The sequence below is a fragment of the Corvus hawaiiensis genome, chromosome 9, assembly GCF_020740725.1.
Source record: "Corvus hawaiiensis isolate bCorHaw1 chromosome 9, bCorHaw1.pri.cur, whole genome shotgun sequence".
NCBI classification, from domain to species: Eukaryota; Metazoa; Chordata; class Aves; order Passeriformes; family Corvidae; genus Corvus; species Corvus hawaiiensis.
This window is the reverse complement of record NC_063221.1, coordinates 10,387,250-10,403,772: the sequence shown is the minus strand read 5'-3', so window position 1 is coordinate 10,403,772 and position 16,523 is coordinate 10,387,250. Positions and strand designations below refer to the sequence as shown.

General features: G+C 41.9%; 2 protein-coding genes across 5 annotated transcripts in view; one reads left to right on the top strand and one right to left on the bottom strand.

Annotated features, from left to right (window-relative positions):
• Positions 1-67: 67 nt before the first annotated feature.
• On the top strand, positions 68-12,566 carry LOC125330018 (coagulation factor XIII B chain-like). 3 transcript variants are annotated; one of them, XR_007205349.1, is made up of 12 exons: positions 68-1,214; positions 2,296-2,496; positions 2,983-3,168; positions 4,462-4,638; positions 4,761-4,937; positions 6,132-6,302; positions 6,636-6,728; positions 7,384-7,566; positions 9,000-9,203; positions 9,568-9,750; positions 10,432-10,894; positions 11,062-11,284. XR_007205349.1 is itself a non-coding variant. In XM_048312721.1 (12 exons), exons 1-11 carry the CDS (start codon positions 1,133-1,135, stop codon positions 10,653-10,655), a joined length of 1,881 nt encoding a protein of 626 aa, XP_048168678.1. In that variant the 5' UTR covers positions 68-1,132; the 3' UTR covers positions 10,656-10,673; positions 11,407-12,566. The 3 variants fall into 3 exon arrangements, 2 of the variants coding, with proteins under 2 accessions (XP_048168678.1, XP_048168677.1); XM_048312721.1 differs by lacking the exon at positions 11,062-11,284 and adding an exon at positions 11,407-12,566 and having other exon boundaries at positions 10,432-10,673; XM_048312720.1 differs by having other exon boundaries at positions 10,432-10,673.
• CFH (complement factor H) overlaps positions 12,467-16,523 on the bottom strand; it is a 27,996-nt gene continuing 23,939 nt past the window's right edge. For both annotated transcript variants that reach the window (XM_048312719.1, XM_048312718.1), the window contains 6 exons: positions 16,143-16,319; positions 15,027-15,203; positions 14,373-14,555; positions 13,467-13,667; positions 12,992-13,186; positions 12,467-12,848 (listed from right to left, as the gene is read on the bottom strand). In XM_048312719.1, the coding sequence (XP_048168676.1) occupies positions 12,832-12,848; positions 12,992-13,186; positions 13,467-13,667; positions 14,373-14,555; positions 15,027-15,203; positions 16,143-16,319 (950 nt within the window). In that variant the 3' untranslated portion in view covers positions 12,467-12,831. The remainder of the gene's footprint in view (positions 12,849-12,991; positions 13,187-13,466; positions 13,668-14,372; positions 14,556-15,026; positions 15,204-16,142; positions 16,320-16,523) is intronic.

Sequence of the window (16,523 nt, the reverse complement as noted above, 5' to 3'; positions counted from 1 at the left end):
GTGTTGTCACACAACTGTGAATATTACAAATAGCATGGGATTCTTCACTCTGATTAGATATTGTCAAATTCTATTAAAAGCAGTTGTTTATGGGGGACAGTAATGTTGTCTGATCTAGAGACGTGTAGAAAGGGAGGCTTAGGCTGTGGATTTCAAAATTGGCTGGTTTTGAGGAACTCGAGTCTACTTTCTAGTGAGGTCTTGAGAGATCATGTATGACAGCAAGAAAAAAAATATTATAATTCCTCTGTTTTTTATGCATTTCAAGATAGTGATGGAACAACAGGATCTTGTAAAGGTGAATTTAGAAATTCTGAGCTGACATTTTAAGGGAGGTATCTGTGAGTTTCTTCTTTGTATCAAGTGAGCAGTGCATACAAGCATGCATCTCCTGTGGCTGAATAGATTGTGTTCATCACAGCATCCCTTTTCATCCTGTTCTCTTCTGCATTCTCAGAATTGTGTTTGCTTAGCGAAAATGCCAAGAAAATGCAAACTGTAAAATTATACCCTCCCACTCCCAAAGTTAAGCATTATACCTCTAATGATGCTAAATCAACTGGTAGCCATTAGTCAGTCAGGTGACTGTATGAGGTTCATTTTTTCTGGTTTTGTTTAAAAAATACTTGAAAGAGGCTTGTTGTGTTCAACACAACTCAGACAGATAGTAAGAGTGACTGTGTTGTTCCTGTAAGAAACTCCAAAATCATGAATATCTCTAGCATGCAGCTGACTGGTTTACTCTGGGGGTAGGCTGGAGGACAGGGGAATTGTCTCTGCTTCCAGCCAGGGTAAATAATCTGATAACAGAATGCCCTTTAAACTTGGGACTCAGGAGGTTGTGAGGGGAACAGTGATCAGCAAGTTTAAAGTGTTCCATAAGCTTGTTGCCTGATTTCACTGTAAAATGATAAATTACTGATGGTAAAGTGTATCAAATGGAGGTAGAATCCTGCCAGTCTAGTGCTAAGGTATTTGGAGAACTAAAATAAATGAAAATAGTTTTTCCAGTGAATCAACTTGTTACAAAATACCATAGACATCGAGGCATTTGTTGAATACCTTTGAAAATTCAGTTAATTATTTACAAAAGTAATACTTAGGGAGTTTTCACAGGTAGTGGGAACTGTAGATGGAGACAGTAATGAAGATGAGATTGAAAAGCTGTTTTTTCTTCCTAGTTATGGTGTGTTCAGGGAAGCTTTTTGCAGAAGGTAAACACACTGAATACTATTGTACATTGAATCTAGAATATGCGGCCTTGGTAACGTAAGGGCAATGTCTTTCATTTCTTTACTGCATAAATACTGCTTTTTAAATTTAAATACAATTCTGTTGTGACATGGCTGATGATCACGATTCAGCTGTAGGTGATTCCTGTCTAAGTCTCAAAGCTGTAATATTGAAATGTTCAGACTTCAGAAGAAATTTCTTCTGAAGTGTCTTTGAGCTGTTTTGAGGCACTTACACAAATTGAATTTTGTACTATTAAAACTTTTTATATATTGAAGTGTCTTGGGGATTGAAATGTTTTCAATTTGTTACAAAGCAAAATAGTGGAAGTTAAATGGAACCTGCAGCAGTTAGTCTGGGGTGGTCCTGCATTTTCTATCCCTATTTTCAGCATTGATTTCTTCTTCTGTTTGTTGTTTTGGGTTTTTTTGTTCATTTATTTGGTTTTTTAGTTTGGGGTTTTTTAAATAACTCAAGGTCATATTCAGCTCTACTCTTTTTAAAGGTCTTCTCCTATAACTGGGGGGTTCTGATGGTTTTTTTAATTGCCATTGTTTTTTCCTTAATCTCCATTTCTTCTTTCTTTTCTATTGACTGTTTTTAAATTCTCTTTTTAAAGCCTAACTCATACATTGCCTCCTGGCAGTTTGTCCTACTTTTCTGCTAACATTTTCTGAATTGAGGAGCTGAGGCACAGCTAATCCTGACACTTGTCACTGAATTTTACAGTAGGCATTGGTGTGTTTGTGTAGCAAAGGGTGCTCATGCTTCTGGGCAAAATAGAGTAAAACCAAGGTGTCCTGCATCAGTTTTGCCCAGTTCACATTAGGAGGTTTTATTCTACAGCTGATATTCTTGTGAACCCTAAGAGCAAAAGCTGATAAAATTGTAGTATGTCTTCATTTCAGCAGGTCTTAAAAGGCCCTTCATGCTTGTAAGTATTCTGAATTTTGTTCTTCTTTGAAAGCCTGTATCAGTCAAGCTGATATTAAATAAATTCATGCAAAAACATTCATATCTGGGCTGAAATTTTTAGTGGGAAATATATTTATCCTTTTGCAGATACACCTTGTGATTTGCCACAGATAGAAAATGGAAACCTTGCCCAGTACTATTACAGTTTCAAAAGTTACTATTTCCCTATGCACAAAGGAAAAAAACTCTCCTATTCTTGTATGGTTGGTTACACGACTGAAACTGGGACTCAAGATGGAAGAATAACTTGTACAGCAAAAGGATGGTCTCCAGTGCCACAATGCTACAGTGAGTTAACTTTATTCATCTCCTCATTGCTTCCAGCAGGAACATTTCCTAGCTGGTTTTCCTGGGATATATAGGAAAAGAAGCTGCATAACAGAAGGGATAAAATGTACAGGATGCAATCAATTATTTATATCAAGGCTATATGGGTTTATATATGGCATTTTTTTTACAATAATACATATTTTATGGGCTCTTAACCATTTATGTTTTTTATAAGAACATAAGAAAGTTGCCCAGTTTTCTTAGTCTGGGAAAACTTAGTTTTCCCTTAGATGTATATCTTCTCCAATCTCCCTAGCTTTAGATTCCTTGGCTGTATTCCATGTTGTTACTGGTGGCTTGATGTATTTTTTGATGATTGGAGCAGTGTTTCTTCAGTAGGTCAAGAAAATAAGATTAGATCAGTATAGCTACAAACCCCTTCTTTTGCTTCCTGGAGAACAAATTATTCCATTCTTTCTAACCAAGCTGTTTTCTTTCCTTCAGGAAAATGCAGCAAGCCTCTTTTGGAAAATGGCTCTTTTTCCAGCACAGAGATGGACTTCAAAATCCATGAGAAATTGCAATACAAATGTAATCCAGGCTACCACACCCTGAGTGGTGGTACTGAAGATACAGTGCAGTGTCAGCCACAAGGATGGTCCTTCCAGCCAAGCTGTACTAAAAAACTTGGTAGGATTCTGCATTTTTCTCCTTTTTAATCTATTGCAGATGTATTTAGTTTCACTGTCCTTGCTGTACCTGTAGGGTGTTACGACCTGGTTTAAACCCAGAAAAGCAAAGCAAGCTAGGTCTCTGTGCATAAACCGGAAAGAACTAAGAAGGTTCAAAATATTCCCAGAAACAAGATTAAAACCAAAAGAGGTTAGATGTTGAAGCCTAAAAATTGATGTATTTTATTTAATAGTAAAAGAGGCAAAGAGAAGGGAAGATGAAAGAAAGAAAGAAATGGAGAAAAGAAGGGTGTGTGGGGGGTGGGGGAACAGGGAGAGGTGACGGGGTTAGGTGGAAGCACATCACCCATCTGAGGGTGCCAACGACGTCTCGTTGCTCCCCTCCATCTGGTCTGCTGGTGGTGAGGGTCCCTGTCGCTGCCGTGGCCACGCCGCCGCCACACGCCGCCACACGCCAAAGGGTGCAGAACTCCGTGGATTAAAATCCACTTTGGGCCAGGTGGGAACGCGCACGTGCCTCTCTTGTAGGGGCCAGCTTGACACTGTCCCTTGCAACACTGAGGGTCTGTTGCATCATCTCTGGTGCAAGGTCTGGGGACCCCTTTGAGGGGTGATCCTTTGATGGGCCATGTCACCCCCTCCTGCTGTGGATAAGCTTCCCCCCCCTCCCTGGTGAGCACCCCTCAGCTGGGCTCTGCACAGTTGGAGGGTGGGCAGTCACTGTGCCTCTGACCAGAGGCTTTTCCAAGATACCCAAGGCCTCTCCTCCCTCCACTGTTGGTTCGAGGGTCTGTGTGAGCCTGGCAGCTGATAGCCCTGGGGCTGTGGTCTCCACCTTTAAGAAAATGTTTTTGCAATACAGTTTTAAAAGTCCTTTAAGAAAATATTTAAGTCGTAGACTGTAATATTTGTCTCTGACATAGGGCCAAACTGCCTATGACAGACTCTCATTTGAGTACTCCTAAAGCAGGTTCTCAGTTGTTCCTCTGGGGAAGATTTTGTCAGGTTTCACATGCTGCTGGTTTTGTGCATTTGTATAGACGCAATTCCATGTAAAATGAATCAGCAGAGATGAAATCACACTGTTTCAAATAAATCCATTGCCATACCAACTTTCTGTTCTAAATGACGAGTGGAAAACTTGTGCCAACCAACTGCATTTGTAATTATTTGTTATTTACCAAGGTTTTGCCTGGGATATGACAACTTTTAACGTGTATTTAAGGAAAACTTTGAAATACTCGCAACAAAAAGAGCAATTAACATCATGCCTGTGCTTTATTTCTTTGAGAGTCATGTCAGGTGCCCAAGTTACGCCACGGCAGCTACTCCAGGGCCCTGCAGGAGGTGCAGCTGAACGGGACGCTGCAGTACTGGTGTGAGGAGGGATATCGCACCGCGGCGGGGAACGCCTCTGAGGCAGCGCTGTGCCTCGCACACGGCTGGGACCTCACCCCCAGCTGCACCAGTATGTCATTCTCTCTGAAAACTGATTTATTCTATGTGTAAAAATCGGCAAAGAGGCTTCTTTCATCAGCTGGTGGGGGGAGCTTTCCTCAACTGGTTTTCACTGCTGTGTTTTATTCCCAGGAATAACTTGCTCCTCTTTGAGTGAAGTTGCTCATGGAGGTTTTCATCCTGTGAAGAAATTCTATGAAGAAGGAGATGTAGTTCACTTTTTCTGTGACAAACATTATTCTGTCACCGGATTTGACTTAATTCAGTGTTACAATTTTGGGTGGTATCCAGACCCTCCAGTGTGTGAAGGTACCCTGTTTTTATAGTTTTACTATGTCAAATTCTTAGAGAAAAGCTCTCACATTCTTTCAAGAAATGCTTTATGAATACAAAATAAAAATACAGTTGTACCAGTTTGCAGCCTAAATCTAAATAGAGTGCTAGCCAAAGGGCAGGGAGCCAAAGTAGCAGGAAGGAAGGTAATGGTAACTGGAACTACATTTTAGTGAACTGTAGCAACAGAGCAGATACTGTCTCTTACTGTTGTTTCTCTGTTATATCCTGGAGAAGCAGGAATCAACAGTTACAGGGAATTGTTTAGACCCAGAAGCTCAATAAACTCTGTTCAGAATACATGAAGGTTTAATCAGGCCTGCTTAATCCTGCCTTGTGGGGTGGGGATGTACCTCTTGAGGGGCATTAAAAATAAAATTTGTAACAAGGTCCTCCTTAGCTTGTGGTACCTTTCAGAGTTGTCCAGCCTCCCCAAACCTTACTTGTTTTGAACAGAATTAATTAAAACATTGTCCTGAGGACAGAAACACACCTTTAGCAATTGCTATCACTTCCCCAGTCATTGGGGGATAATGGAGAGTCTCAGTAAAGAAAGTTCCAAAGGAATGAAAGGTGAAGCAGTTGAGATACAGAATAGAGCGGAAAGCAGCACAAACCAAACTTTAGTACAGCTTAGACTCCAGCCCTGTGTTTATTCTCGTGACACAGCAGGAACTTTTCTTGAGTGAGTGCAGAGAAGGAGGAGATGCTCAGGAGGATGAAAACAAGGCCTAAATCTACTTTCGAGGATACAGTAATCACAAACTTAATTTGGAAATAGGAAATGGGCTATGATTATTGCTCCTTCTGTAGCATTAAAATTAATGCATAATCTGCTTTAAATATTATATGAATGGGGAGGGTACGGGAAATCTCTATTTCCTGGAGTCCTTTAAAGAACATTTTATTAAGTCTCTGTGGAAAAATTACAAATTTGTTTATAGCAGTACAATGACATAGTATTTCTATTTTTATACTTGTTGAATGCAAAATCACTTGTTTGTTCAGGTCTCCCATTGTATTAAGAAAATTGAGAAAATTTTATTAAGCTGTTACTCTGGATTAGCCAAAAAAGCCTTTAGAGTGATAGGCTTGCATTGTGTATGGTGAGCTTAATTGTGTACGTGGCTTTGGTAAGAGAGAAAACAATATGCAATTTTTTATTTTCAGATGTAAAAAATAAATGTCCTCCACCACCACTCCCTCATGGCCATATCAGCACAGCCAGAAGAACACATCGTAATGGAGACAAAGTTCGTGTGCAGTGTACCTTGGGAAGAAGAGGATCTGAGGAAATCCAGTGTGAAGGAGGAAAATGGACATCACCCTCTGTCTGTATTGGTGAGTACTTCTGTGAAGGCTGACAACTGAACTGAAATGATTCTTCAAACCATGCCTTAATTTTCTGGAGAGCTTTCGTTTCTATATCTGCAAAACTGTTTGCTTTCCTCTGTTAAAAGGCTTGAGAGGCAAAGTGCTGCATATTTTGCAGGCAATCCATGGTTCCCAGATTAAAAAGAAGGATGAGCTAGGTGAATTCAGCTGCCACCTGTGACATCTTCCTTGGAAAACTGGGATTATTACATTTTACAGTGCATCATGTCTGGCTGTTGTAGTACTTTAAAATGAGCTGTTTCTGAGAAAACTGGTTCTGAGTTTCTGCTATGGTTACAGGAACTGTGGATAAACAGGAATCTGAGGCACCACCACCACTCGAGGCAGATGCAGAAATAAAGGCAAGCCAAACACGTCGCAATGAAGATATGAGTAGGTGAACGTTGCCCTTCTATTTAAAAGGGGCTCTCCAATCCAATTATAGGCATTTTATGAGTAACTTTTGTTATAGGACAGTTCCTTATTCCTGGAAATGCTTGCATGTGCTACACATGTCAATGTAGCCAATTAATGAAAGACTATTGTTGCTTATTTCTAAGTTACACCAATAAGCCTGCTCTGTATTCTTAATTTTATTTCATATACAGCATTTACTTTCAGTCATTTTGTACCCTTTAATACTATTTGAACATGCAAATTCGTATATTTTGTTGTTCCTTTGATCAATAGTTCCAGTGAGGTTTCTTTTGTTTATTTTGAACCACACATGGGTGAAACATTTCACGTAACAAATAAGATGGTCTTGTCACATAAAAAGAACAGATTACTGTGTTCAGTGTAAACCAGCAGGAGTCAAAAGTAGACATAGATGTAAAGTGTAGAGGGAAATAAAGTGCATGTCTGCAATTCTGTAAGGCAAGCGTAGAATCTCTGAAAATGAAATTTGGAAAAGGAATTATGTTGGTTTGGATTTTAGTTGTATGCAAATTATTTTGCTCAGTCAAGTATTGGTCTAATACTTTCACCAGTGTAAACATTGTTGTAATCTAATCAAGATCTAATTGCCTGTTTCTCTATCTCATATCAGAAGTGCAGCAAGACTGTGCCTCTCCACCTGTGATTAAAAATGGTGGTGTCCTGGGCCCACTATTGGCAAGCTACAAAAATGGTTCCTCAGTAGAATATGGCTGTCAGCGTTACCACTTTTTGGATGGGCCCAGTAGTGTCTACTGTGACCATGGGAACTGGACAGAGCAACCAACCTGCTTAGGTGAGTCTTGGGAGGAAAAGCGAGTTTTGTCATATGTAATACAGAAAGGAATGAAAATTGGAAAGAACCTGTAAATAATCTTTTCTTTACCATCTTTTCTCTTTTTTTGGAGTTAATAAAGATTCCAGAAATATGAGGATGAACCAGAATTAAATTTTTAGCAGGCTTCTCCTGGGTGTTCTCTGGCCCGTTCTTAAAACCAGCCAATTAAAAAGACTCTGTTTCCTGAGTGAGCTATTCTAGGAGATAGCTGTCCCTGCTTCCTGGGAGGATTCTCCAATTTCATTCCTCCATATTGTCCATTCAGTTAATTTCTTCCTGTCCTTCAATAGATAATTGGAAGGAATGGTGTGACCATTCCCAAAATAGATTTTAGATACAGTTAATGAAGAATTAGCAATGACTTCTTGGACTTTTGTTTTTAAACTTTCAGCCTTTTTTTTTTGATTATGTGTCTTTGTATCTGTTGTTTCATCCTCGCCTGAACTTTTCAATTTTTCTGTGCTGCTCTTATGTATGCTGCCCAACACAATGTGTAGAACTCCCACTAGACAATTGCCAATGCTAGCAGGAATACAAACATGAGTTGTTTGTTTATGTTTCCTTCCTATCTCTAATGAAATAATCCAATTTTTCTAACATCCTTTGTTAAATTGGCTCACCTTGAAGTTCTTACTCTACCATGAAAATGAAAATAAACAACCAATTCACTTTTAATTGCTTATTTCTAAATGAACAAAAGTCACCTTATTTAGACTGAAAGGTCCAGGTCAGCATTTTTGGATCTGAATACTCAAATTTAACAAATCCTGTGAAATAATGAAATCTCATTTCCTGTGAGCATTATTTGTTTCCTAAGCATCTAAATAAGCCCATCATCCTTTGCATGTTTTCTGAGATTTCTTTTCAACACTCACCTAATCAGAGCAGAAAGAGTACATGCTGATGTTATCTTCAGGAAAATTCCATGTGAATTTGGTGTTACACTGCTGTCACCAGACTGCCAATGAGTTCTCCCTGCCTTTCCCTCAGCAAAGCATCAATAAGGGCCTTTAGCAGCCAATGATTCTCGTGGAACTTGTAGAAATTTATTTTGTAGGTGACCCTCTGTCAGGCTTTATTGATGTTGAGCAGGGATTTCAGAAGTTAATGAGGTTAATCATCTAATGGAAGGCTACACTCCCTGATGTGATCCTGGTTTTAAGAACCCTGTCAGAAAGCATCCCTTCCTTTTGCATGTGTTTGGTCTCCGGTGTTACTTCAGACCATTTCTTTCCATTTGCATTTTTTTTATGCATCTGTACTTCTTTGTCTTGCAAGATTCAGAAGCATTTTAGAACTATTGACTTGGGGTTCTCTTTCTTTGCTCCTACAAAAGGGAGCTAAGAAACCAGTTCAGTGGCTTTTTATTAAAATACACTTTTATTTCCTAGAACCGTGTACTCTTAATGTAACTGATATGGACAGCAACAACATAACATTGAAATGGAGACGGGAAGAATTAATTTTCCTTCATGGAGATCTCATAGAGTTTGAATGTAAACAGGGATATGATTTTCTCCAGATTGCCATTCCATCTCCTGGGAGGACACGGTGTGACCATGGCAGACTGAAATATCCAAAATGTGTTATTCAAGGTAAAACAATAATTTTTTCATTGCCTTTCTAATTAATCAACCTTAGACATATTTAGAAATTATTTGCTTTACTTTCAGTGTGAGCCTGGAGTCTGTTGTAAATAATCAGACTTCAACAATACAGATGCATAAGGCACCTCTATTGTTTAACATATCCAAGCATGGAAAAGTGATACACCTTCCTTTGATGGGCAAGGCTGGAGAAAGGAGGGGGAAACTCTTCTCCAAGCCCAGGAAACTGAAAGCTCTGTAGAAAGAGAGCTGTAAAAAGAAAACCTTCATGTTCATTTAATTTATGATAAAGCTGTCTATTTGTTAATTTCTTATGCTGAATGTTTCTGAAATGCTTTAATTGTTACTGCAGCTGCTACAGAAAAATGTGGCTCTCCACCATCTATTGCAAATGGAGCTCTTACTCTCCCAGCACTGCCCCAGTATGACAGTGGTTCTTCAGTTCAGTATATTTGCTCTGACTATCATTTTTTGCAAGGCTCTGAGAGAATCTACTGCTCTGAAGGACAGTGGACTTCGCCACCAGTTTGTATAGGTAGGTGTAATAAATAAGATAAATAAGAATTTCTCTGTAAGATTCATAGCCTCAAGGAGCAGCCTGGAAGTGACCTGGTAGGGCCATCTAGTCCAACCCCCTACAATGAGTAGGGTTGCTCAGAGCCCTGTCCAGCCTGACCTTGGATGATCCCAGGAGTGTGCAACCACTGCCTTTCTGGGAAAACTGTACCAGTGTTTTACCACTCTCACTGGTGGTAATGTCTCCCTTATGTCTAGGCTGAATCTACATCTCTTTATGGTTTAAAACCGTAAACTCCTTGTCCTATTGCTCCAGGCCTTACTAAAAAGCCTGTCTTCATCTTTCTTACAAGCCTTTTTTAGATTCTGGAAGGGTACAATGAGGTCTCCCTGGATCCTTCTTTTCTCCAGGCTGAACAACTCGAATTCTCTCTAAAATCAGCTACTTAAAATTTATAAATTGAGTATTGTCAGCTCGAACTTTTAGATCTCAATTTCAGTTTCTTCAGTGACAGATGAAAGTTTTAGTAGAAGCAAGTTAAGCTCATTTGGCATTTTTTTTATTTCCTTAACTATGATATGCCTGCAGTAGAATAATAATACAATGGGAAATAATTTACAGTTCTAGTGTAGCCTAGTCAAAATACTCTGTTCCAATAAGAATCAATTTATTAGCACTGATCAAGTCTCTCTTTTTTAGAGCCATGTACTTTGTCAAAAACTGAAATGGAGAAAAATAATGTGCTGCTGCAAGCATTCTATGCAGATCAAGTTTACTTTTACCACGGGGATTATGTTGGATTTTACTGTAAACGGAACCATTTTGGAGCAGAATCTGGCACAACTTTATTTCAAGTACAGTGTAAGAGAGGACAGCTGGCATATCCAAGGTGTGTTGAAAGAGGACAACAAGTATGGACTTGAGGAAAGCCTGTAGGAAAGGTATGTATGTAGGTGAATGAGGGTGGCCTCATGTTCTCCAGGTCACTCCACTCAGCTTTGGGAAATGAGTGCTGGGTCTGAGCTGGATTGGGACAGAAGGGAAAGGCGTTTGTGGGATGAGGATGAGCAGTGCAGCACAGGGATGCAATATTGGCATACACATGGAAAAATCTGAAGGAAGGAGTTGTACATCTTAACAGCACTCATGTCTCTCTTCACAGGTAAGGAGCCTCTAAAAGTTTTTAAGGGATCTGTAAAACTACTTAAAACCTAAAAGTAGACAAAGTTACTGAGTAGTTAATTATTATTCTTAAAACTATTTTAAGAATATTAAAATCCAAGTACTTTGTATGATTTCTTATGACTCTTATATATTGGTACTCTTAAGGTTCTGCCTATGAACATGTGTGACTACAGCTATGAAGAGAATCCAGGAATATGGACAATCCATTTCAGTCGGTTTTAATAAAAAAGCCACTATAAGGGTATTCTCTGTCTTTTATGTCTAAACTCATGTGTCTGTGAAATCATAGCATGTATGGTGCTCTGTATGGGTTTCCAAGGCTTTTTCAAGAGTTACATGAAAGAATAAAACAGAAAAAGAAATTAAAGCATTCAGGAATAGACAAATTCTGCTTATTTGATCAAAACCCAGTCAACGAATAAGTGGAAAAAAGGGTTGATAAAAATACTTTACACCATGTAAGTAATAGCACTACCCTTCTTTTTACAGAGAAATCTGGGTGAAATGGAGAGAAGGGGATTAAAAGGCCCTTGCTGGAACAGCTGCTGGAAGTAGAATTCATTTAGCCCCATCACTTCCTCTGGATGTACACACAACACTGGCTGTGAGCACAGGACAGGATCAGGGGCATTGCAGACATGAAGGCAGCATCTTGTTGATGAACCTGGAGGCAAAGAACGCATCGCATACTCGAGCTTCGTGTGGGGCTGCTGCCACTCACTCACCTACCTGTTTTAGTGACATGCCACATTTTCTCATTCATTGTTTTAATCCTAGTGTAGTAATAGAATACCTTCTTGTGACCCTTGATGGCCCTTGCAAGTGCCACTCTGAGCTTTTTTCTAACATTATCCATACATGCCACATCACTGCCATGGACAGCTCACCTTGGAGCCTGTTTCTGCCTCAATCCCCTGTACATTGATACCTTTTCTGCTTCAGAGATCTCTGTGAAGTCTCTGATTAGATAAGCCAGTCAAGGTAAATGTGTTTTTCCTCCTGAAGATGATAATTGAATAATCTTGTGCTTGCAGGATCCTGTGCTTCAAGACTTACAAGCTTTTCTCAACTCCTGTGAGTCCCAAGCAATCCCATCTACTCTTTTCCTAAATAAGTCAAATTCTGCTCTCCTAAGGTGCATGATTTGTACTCTGGTACTTGCTTTTTTCTCCCCATTCTGAATCATGAACTGCATTAGTACGCTGTTACCACAGCCACGCTGCCACTGACTTCCACAGGCACGTCCTCCTTGTTTGTGAAGGGCAGATGGGGCTGGGGGTGGCACAGACTGGCCCATCCAAGGCCTGGACCAGGATGCAGTTCCCACATTCACCTAGAAACCCCAATTATTTGCACCCCAACGTCTTGCCCTTGCAGGAAATATCTGGCTCAAGTCCCCCGGAACTGCTTCTGGCTAGAGACTTCCTTGAGTTGTTCAAAGGAGGCTCCACTTGCTCTTTCTGCTCAGGCACTCAGGACACTCACCCCAGGCTCATTTCCAAGCAAGTGGAAGAAGGTAGGAATAGACAAGGCCAAACACACTCTGTGCGCTGATAATCAAATTAGCTGTGAGCTTTAATTCTTGTCTCAGTATGCCACCAAAGCCAGCCTGTTTTCTGGCCACAATTGTTAATAAAATAACAGTGAGATCAGTATAAAATGGATAAAATGCACGCACTACCCTTTGGCTGGATAAAATGTAAATACATTTATAAAACTAGATCTAATGTGGATAATACGCAAATACAATCATCCAATAATAAAAACAATACCAAATTCCAAGAGAGAACATTGGCTAAGCTGCAAACAAAGCACAGCAAACTGGGAAACACCAGGAAAAGTTGAGCTCAAAGCACTTGGTTGGTTGAGGGCTCTTTCATTTCCTCAGCCTGGGCTCCCTCATGCCATTTCCATTTACCCATACCTTGATTCTGTGTAAAGAGGAAAAAAAGGGGAAAAGACATGAATACCAATCCTGACACCCCACAGGGGCTCCTCAGAGCAGTGGGCAGGCAATTTCAGCAGAATTGCCTCCTGCAACCCCTGCCCCATGTCTTTGGCAGTGAGCACTTACTTGCACACTCAGGATACCTAATCACTCCGTTCAGGCACTGCGCTCTGAATTTCTCCACCTGGGAAGCCTGCTGGTAGCCAGGCTTGCACTCAAAGACAACGGGATCCCCTGAGCGATAGTGAATGCTTGACTGGCTGGATGACTGCAACTGAATATTGTTCGTTGCCATAGCGTTCCTATCCAGGGTACAGCTCTCTGCAAAAAAACACTTCCATTACTTGCCTGTAGATCTCACACTAGACAACTGATGCTCTGTTGGCACCCTCTGAGTGCCTTGAGTGCTCTTTCCCAACTCAGGTGTGCTGGGCCATGACTTCTTGGCACTGCCCCTCCATGCCTGCAGCTTCCAGGAGGCTCTCACATCCTGGCTCCTCCCAGGTGCTCCCCCAGGAAAGGCAAAGCAGAAAAGTGCTGCTTCCCTTCAGCACTAAAAATGCAACAACAGAACAGCGAAGTTGAAGAGGGGATGACTTACTTCCCAGTATGCAGCGTGGGTAGTTCAATGTCCCCTCCACACACTGTACTCTGAGGCTGGGACTATTTCGCTGTTTCAGATATCCTGGTTTACACTGGAATTCAATATAGTCCCCTGATGTGGAATACAGCTTGGTTTTTGCAACCCATTTCAGCTCAATATTGTTTATGTCCATATCTTCTTCTGATGCTGTACAAGCCACTTGAAAAAGTCAAGAGAAGAGTGTCAGCACTTCATACAGACACACCACATGTACCTGTTTTGCCCCTAGGGCCTACAGACGTTCTTCACATCAAAAAAATGCTTCCAAGTATTTGCTCTGACCCTCTATTACTTGCAACAGAAAAGACATTCGCATCCAAGCTAAATGGAAAAAAAAGCGCTGGAGAAGCCTTATCACACTGACAGTCAGACAGGGCAAGAATGAAGTGCATGGTGGGGAAGACACCAGGCACCAGTGAACTTCCCCATCTACTTTTTGAGATCCTTCCTTCCCTTCTGGCTCAGTACTTCTCTAAATTTGTTTTCTCATCATGGAGGCACCCCTGGCTTTCCCCAGCATTGCCACTCATGCAGAGCCATATTCGTGGCTCACAGCCTGCTGGGTGGAGCCGTGTCCCCAGCTTGGGAGCACTCAGGAGCTCTACACAAGTAATGGAGATCCCCTCACAGAGGCCAGTTCAGCCAGCTCCCCCCCCGTGGACCTGTTGGCAGCAGCAGGGACTACACAAGCTGACTTTAAGAAGAAGCTCCTTTGGGACAAAAGGAGGACTCACTGCCATTCTGCCCTGCCAGCATTGTGGCCACAGCACAAGTGCTGCTGCACCAGTGCTGCCCTCAGGGTCTGAGAAGAAGACAAGAGGAGTGGTCAGAGCCTTTGGCCACCCAGCACATGCTTCAACCTACCTAGGCAAACTGGGGGGCTTGTCCACTGCCCATTACGACAGGTGATTGTTGCAGATCCTTCCAAGACATAGAAATCTGGGCATTTGTATTCCAGAGTATCACCTTGTTGATATTCTTGCAAGGGGAAGACAAGAAGCTCTCCACTTTGAATAGTTGGAGGTGTGCCACATTTCCCACGTTGTCCTGAAAGAAATTTCCCAATCAGAGAGGAAGTTTGACTGCAGAAGAGGTCTGGTCAGAAATACCACCCACGCTATCGTTGGCACTACTCAGAACCAGAGGAAAGCAGAGAGAAAACCAAACAGCTGGCAGGAGCAAGAGTTTCTCATTTCTCCAATGTTCAGGCTCACAACTGCCAGCTCACACCATTTGAGCACAGTTTAAGTACTTGCAGCTGTCTGCAGGACTTCATCTTGTCCTGCAAAAGGTGTGGCATTTGGCCCTCTTGAGTGAAGCCACCCAGGTCACTCAGCTTGGAACAGAGACCTGAGAAAATGGCCTTGTCCTGAGTGTGCCAGATCCATTGCAGCTGTGCCCAGTGAGGGCACTGAGATGCTAAATGCCAATGAGGCAGCTTCCTGATGCTGTCACTGACAGGAGACTGGATGGAGAGAGAGAGAGAGAGAGAGAGAGAGAGAGAGAATATGAAATTACCTTTGCAAGTTGGCAGCTCTGTCCAGGTCCCATTCTGGCACACTACAGTGGAAGCCCCAGTCATCTTAAAATTTTGCCAGCACTGATACTTTGCACTCTCCCCAGGGATATACCTGGGCTTTTTAATACCATCAATTCTACCACCAGCAATTTCTGGAGGAGGTTCACATCTCACATCTGAAAAGAGACACCGCTGCAGTCACCTTTGCAGTTGTTAAGATATTTATACAACCATAAGTGAAAGGAATTGGCCATGTTACAATTTCTGTACAGATTTTCTGCCTCAGGTGGGTCACAGGAGTTCACCATGGGGAAAGCAATGAGGTGTGGCAGTGGCAGCAGCTGTCCAGAACTCTCAGGAGGTGGCAGGGTCAATAGGACTTTCTAGAAAAAGCCAGGTGTTTCTGTACTTATGCACAAGAACCACACCACCCTTGTCTCTCCCCAGGGAGTCCTGGCCTTCCTGGAAACCACAGAGGTAGCAGCCAAACTTGATTCCCTGCTGAAGTGCAGAGCTCTGGAGGGCTGGCAGTGCTGGAGGAGCTTGTCAGTCTGTGCTGCTCAGGGCTGGGTAGGCACAGTCAGCTCCAGTGTGCTCACCCTGCAGCCACAGATTGGGACAGGGGACTGGAGCCCAGCTCCTTGTCACAGGAACGACCTTTCCACTTCCATGGCCCTAGCAGATCTTACATGGTTTAGATCTGTGTCTCTGCTGGGGTCTGCATTGGTCAGAGTGGAGCACTGCAGAAGAAAATCTGCTTCTCTGCCCTACTCCTGCTTCCGTTCAGCTTTGAACTAGAGAGAAGCCCTTACATGTCTGTGCACTGAAACTCACTGAAGTGGTGGAGAGTGGGGAAAATACCAACAGCATACAGGAGAATGACAAAGCAGCACATTTTAGGGCCTACTTCTTCAGGAATGTTTTTACCGCTGATAGAAATATTCCCAGTATTTCTAGAACCATCAAGTTAAAGTGCTGTGCAAGGAAGCAATAGCAAGTTCAAATTTGGGGTAGCCAAAGAAAACAGAAGCCAAAAAGGTGAAGTCTTTAGAGTATTTAGGTAGAGAAGCAGCTGCCTCTACACTAACAGGCAAGGGGAAAGCACAGACTCCTACCTCTGCAAACTGGTGCTTGTGACCATTGACCATTTGAACAAGTAACATAATTTTCACCCGTCATCTGAAAATTGCTTTCACACTGGTAGTGCACTTTGGCCTCGGGCAGATACCTCTGCCTCGGAGCGCCTATAATGCGCGCATTGGGGATTTCAGGCGCGGCTCCACAGCTGGCATCTGGAAAGAGAGGATTGTGTAGTGAGCGATACAAGAATCACACAACACGGCATTCCAGAGCTCCTGGTGAGCAAAAGCACTTTGAGCACATAATTTTCTACAGACAGAAAAAGAATATATGGTTTATTCTGCAATGCCTCAGCACCCAGTATTATGTTTGCCTAAAAAAAGAGAAGTCACAGAGATCAGCCAGGTGTGCTGTAC